General features: G+C 43.9%; 1 protein-coding gene across 1 annotated transcript; it reads right to left on the reverse strand.

The window, feature by feature from the left end:
* Positions 1-692: 692 nt before the first annotated feature.
* Positions 693-1,328, reverse strand: LOC102668235 (uncharacterized). Its single transcript, XM_006589951.1, has one exon. It carries the CDS (start codon positions 1,326-1,328, stop codon positions 693-695), a length of 636 nt encoding a protein of 211 aa, XP_006590014.1.
* Between the last annotated feature and the right edge of the window lie 4,446 nt (positions 1,329-5,774).

Consider the following 5,774-nt stretch of genomic DNA (forward strand, 5'->3'; position numbering starts at 1 on the left):
AAAACATGCGGAGTCGCCCAAAAATGGACCATTTTCCCCCTATCTTGAGTTTCTTGCCCATTTCCTTCCAAAACATCGCGAAACCCTACAGATTGCGCCGTGATTGGTGTTAAGCAGCTCAATTCGGCAGGCGAGAATCCAAATGTTTGCAAATGATCATCCCCAGATGAAATTAGGGTATGACAGGTGATAATCTTCCTAGGCAACCTATACCGGTAAATTATCTCCTTTTTTATGAACCTAATCACCACACTCCTAGTCACACTAGCGTTCGAAGCTGCTTCAGCCCATTTGGTGTAGTAGTCAATGGCAACTAAGATGAAGCGATGTCCATTTGAAGCCTTGGGCTTAATAACTCCGATCACGTCTATACCCCACATAGAGAACGACCAAGGTGCTGCCAAGACGTTCAAAGGTATGGGCGGAGCATTGACATTACCAGTGAATGCCTGGCACTTGTGGCATTTCCTCACATGGATGCAACAATCGTTCTCCATAGTGAGCCAGTAATACCCTGCTCTCAGAATCTTCCGGGCCATGGCATGTCTGTTGGCATGTGTTCCAAAGGATCCCTCATGCACCTCTACCAGCATTTGCTCAGCCTCCCTGACATCCACACATCGAAGCAACACCATGTCATGGTTCCTCTTGTATAGGATATTTCCGCTCAGGAAGAAGCCAGCTGCCAGCCTTCACAACATTCTCTTATCGTTGTCAGAGGCATCCTGTGGGTATTCCTTGTCTTTGATGTATCGTTTGATATTGAAGTACCAAGGTTGACCATCTTGCTCTTCCTCTATCAAGCAATAATGTGCAGGCTTGCCACGACATCTGAATTCAATGTACGAAAAATCCCCATGCGGGGTTAGTGGGAACATGGACGCTAGAGTGGCAAGGGCATCGACTATCTGATTCTCGTCTCGAGGAATGTGATGAAAGGATATGTCATCAAAGAATTCTATCAACTTCCTGATGTAGGCCTGGTAGGGTACCAACTTATGATCCCTAGTCTCCCATTCCCCTCTCAACTGGTGGATTACCAAGGCTGAGTCCCCATATATCTTGAGCAACTTGACCTTGAAGTCAATTGCCACTTGGATCCCAAGGGCGCATGCCTCATACTCAGCTACGTTGTTTATGCAGACAAAACCCAACCTAGTCATGAATGGTATATATTGTTCGTCGAGGGAAACCAAAACCACCCCAACTCCATGGCCTAGTGCATTAGACGCATCGTCAAACCACACAATCCATTTGTCCCTATCTTCATCCTCTACATCCTCCTCAAACAAGGTCATGATGTCTTCATCCGAGAATTCTGGATGCATAGGCTAGTAGTTATTGATGGACTGTTGAGCCAGGTAATCTGCCAAGAAATTCCCTTTTATAGCCTTTTGAGTGACATAACCAATGTCAAATTCTGACAGTAGAACCTACCATCGAGCGATCCGTCCAGTGAAAACGGGTTTTTCAAAGATGTACTTGACTGGATCCATTTTAGACACCAACCAACTGTTGTGGTTCAGCATGTACTGCCTTAAACGGTGAGCTGCCCACACCAGGGCATAGCATGTCCTTTCGAGCAAAGAGTAGTTCATTTCACATGTTGTGAACTTCTTGCTTAAGTAATAAACGACCTGTTCCCTTTTTCTGAACTCGTCATGCTGCCCCAACACGCACCCCATTGACTCATCCAACACAGTCATATACAGGATAAGGGATCTTTCAGGCACCGGTGGCAAAAGCACAGGAGGATTCATGAGGCACCGCTTAATCCTTTCGAATGCCACTTGACAATTGTTGTCCCATTGGACAAATTGGTTCTTACGTAATAACTTGAAGAGAGGCTCACAAGTAGCGGTCAGCTATGATATGAACCTCACTATGTAGTTCAAACGTCCTAGGAAGCCTCATACCTACTTCTCAGTGTGTGGCTCGGGCATTTCGAGGATGACCTTCACTTTGTCCGGGTCTACCTCTATCTCTTTCTGGCTCACGATAAAACCGAGCAACTTTCCAGATTTGACCCTAAAAGTGCACTTTGTAGGATTCAACCTTAATCAGTATTTATGCAGCCTCTTGAACAACTTTTGTAAGTTGACAAGGTGTTCCTCCTTGGTCTTTGACTTAGCGATCATGTCATCCACATAGACCTGAATCTCTTTTTGCATCATGTCATGGAATAACACTGCCATAGCCTGCTGGTTTGTAGCCCCATCGTTCTTGAGCCCAAAGGACATTACTTTATAGCAGAAGGTTCCCCATAGGGTGATGAAGGTCATCTTCTCCATGTCCTCCGATGCCATCTTTATTTGATTATAGCCCGAGAGCCCATCCATGGAGGAAAACAAGGCAAAATTGGTCATGTTATCTACGAGGATATCGATGTGCGGCAAAGGAAAGTTATCCTTTGAACTGGCTCAGTTTAGATCCCGATAGTCCATGCATATTTGCACCTTTCCATCCTTTTTAGGGACTGGCACGATGTTGGCAACCCACTCCGGGTATCAAGCAACAGCCAAGAAGCCAGTGTCAAATTTCTTTTTCACCTCTTTTTTTATCTTCAGGGACATCTCAGGCTTCATCCTCCTCAGCTTTTGCTTTACCAGGGAACACTCAGAATTTAGAGGTAATCTATGATGTACGATGTTAGAACTCAAACCAGGCATATCTTGGTATGACCAAGCGAAGATGTCTTGGTAGTCTCACAATAGAGCTACCAATTCATCTCAGACGTTCATGGACATGCCGGTGCCAACCTTGACCTCCTTTCTTTCTTCACCCACACCTAACTTTACAACTTCCGTTTCCTCTTGGTGTGGCTTCACTTCCCTATCTTCTTGCTCGACCATTCTTTTCAACTCTGGAGAAAGCCCCCAATCCTCATCTTCTCCATCCTCGACTTGATTTATTAGTTGCTCAAAATCAACATCCGAGTCCTTGGTATCACTACTTTCACAAGACTCATTGCTGGATTTGTATCATTTAATCGCAACAAAAAAAAATATGCAGAACAATGAAAATATACAAAAGTGCAAGATCAAATGAAGAAGGGTTGTGTATTTATAATTTTGTGGGAACAAAAGACATGCCCAAACAGGAAGCAAACCCTAAAGCCTAGGCCCAGCAATGGGGTTTGAACTAAAAAATTACATTGAATTGGCCATGGAAATCCCGGGTTGTTTGACGACTTGCCAATTTCCCAATTCAAACTTTGGAGCACACGACCGCACCCAATTTGATTGGCCTTTAGGGGTTTCATCGTTTATCACGGCAACCCGCCCCTCGTACATCCACCATGCGCTGACGAAGCTTTTATCAATGTGACAAAAAGGGACTCTTTTCACTTGTGGCTCTTGCGGATGAGCTGAGCTTCTCTCCTCCTTGCTAGGACGATTCTCTTCATGTTGGCGCGTGTAGGCTTGTTTCCCAACCCAAACCTTCCGCGATTCTCCGTGAACTCCACTAGACTTGCTATGCCATCCCTGTTTCATCCTAAACCCATTCTGGGCTCATATCCGTGCCCTAACATCACCTGAGCCACCATCAAAGTGGCACTAGATGAGCACGGCTGCACTGGGGGAGACTCCACGTAAGCATTGCTCACAACTTCTAATGCTTCAAAGGATGTTTCCAATGATTCCTCTACAGCCTCTACATAAGGCATTGAAGATGGACAACTTACAAGTATGTCTTATTCTCTCGAAACTATAATCAAATGTCCCTCCACCACAAATTTTAACTTCTGGTGCAGTGTTGACGGGACCACCCCAACCGAATGAATCCAAGGCCGGCCTAATAAGCAGTTGTAGGTAGGATTTATGTCCATTACTTGGAAGGTAATTTGGCACACATGGGGTTTGATTTGAATCGGGAGATCGATCTCCCCCCTTACATCCCGGTGACTGCCATAAAGCTTGGTCTTAGGTGCGATGCATTAAAAGGCAGCTTGTCCAAAGTAGCCTTGGGCATGACGTTGAGGGAAGAGCCATTGTCGATAAGCACTTTGGCCACTGCATGGTCCAAACATTTGATAGATATGTGCAAGGCTCTATTGTGTCCCTTGCCCTTGATAGGTATCTCTTCATTGGTGAAAATGAGGTAGTTGTCGGTCGTGATGTTATTGATTATACACCCGAAACCCTCCATGGATATGTCTTGCGCTACATGGGCCTCGTTCAAAATCTTGACCAACAATGTCTGATGAGGCTCGGAGTTCATAAGCAGCTCCAACAGAGAAATTTTGGCTGGATTTTTGTTTAGTTGTTTAATCACCTTGAACTCACTCTATTGGATGATCCTCAAGAACTCGGTTGCTTCCTCAGTGGATATTACCTTCTTGTTGAAGACATTCCCTTCTTCAAAAATCTTTCCAACTAGGACTTCGTCATTCGGGGTATGGCCTACTTTATCGCTCTCACCCATATCTGCCTTTGCTTTCCCTTTTGGGTCTTTGAACCGCACTGGCAGTTTGGGTGCTGTGAAGATCCACCTGCTACGAGTCATGCCACTCGTACCGAATATGTTTGTGACCTTGGCGGAGGATAGATCATCCTTAATATGTACGACAGATTCATTTTCCCTTCCATCAGGCCCATGTGTGGCGTACTTCCAGGGTACTGCCTTGTCACTCTTGTAAGGGAAAGGCCCAGGCTTCTTAACTGCAAAGAGATGGAAATCTCGAGGCTTCTAAGCGACGACATCCCCAGTGAAGTGAATCACCAATGACTTAGGTTAGCTCGGGCTTTTATCATCTGACTACATGCACGCATCCCCTTCCTCTTTCCTTGCACTGTAGATTTCAATTTGGCCCTTATCCATCAACCCCTGTAGCAACTCTTTCGCCGTTGAGCACGTATCCATATCGTGCGATACCCCCGGGTGCATTAAACAAGACTCCCTAATCGAGGCTGTACCCGAATCAAATAAACATTAAAAATGCAATATCTTGGAAGTGATCCTAGGTCGTCTCTCAGTGAGTAATGATCAACCAAACATTCATAACATATGTTAATCAAACAGTAATGAAGTGGGGGGGGGGGGGGAGGTTTGTATGTTTTTGTAATTTAAACAGCAAGCAAACTTGAGTAAGAAAATAACAGGATTAAAACATGTTGTTTCCCTTTGATTCAAAAGCATGTCTCTTATCCTAGGTTACGAGAATTTATCCCTAATCAGTTCAACCACTTAATCCAGCCCGAAAGTAATCAACTAAGTGAAAATTAACATAAGGTTGTCATTATGTGATTAAGCAACACATACACCAATTAATCTCTCTCACATGTCCATTAAGCATGAACGAAACTGATCATTAAGCATGAACGTAAATTAAGCACAGAGACCATTAATCAAGCTTTAAGCATGCATGGATTAATAACAACAAATACAGAGCAATTGGTGAAGGGGGAAAAACTGATCAGAATTCAATAGTATTAACAAAACCTCAAGGAGAGTTGTGCTTGATCCTCAAGAGAAAACAACACTGGAGACTCAACCTTCCATTAATCAGTAGAAAAAAAAAATGAATTCAAAGGCAGAAGCAGAAAATGAAATTGCAATTTGAAGCAGAAAACAAAATTTTATTGCTACGTGAACAGTGCGCGTGAACAGTAACTGAAAATGCAAAACCCTAAAATTTCTCCTATGTCAACAGTCTGCCCTCTACTAAAACCTTGGTGCTATTATATATGTCCTCAGCCCCAAAGCTTACAAATTTGTTTTAAGTCCAAGCCCAAAAACGAAATAAAATAAAACTGGACGAAATAAAATTGTCT

Source organism: Glycine max, chromosome 10, assembly GCF_000004515.6.
Source record: "Glycine max cultivar Williams 82 chromosome 10, Glycine_max_v4.0, whole genome shotgun sequence".
NCBI classification, from domain to species: domain Eukaryota; kingdom Viridiplantae; phylum Streptophyta; class Magnoliopsida; order Fabales; family Fabaceae; genus Glycine; species Glycine max.

What these genes read in the sequence shown, in the direction of transcription:
- LOC102668235 (XM_006589951.1), bottom strand. Translation starts at nt 1,328, where the DNA reads ATGCATCCAGAATTCTCGGATGAAGACATCATGACCTTGTTTGAGGAG.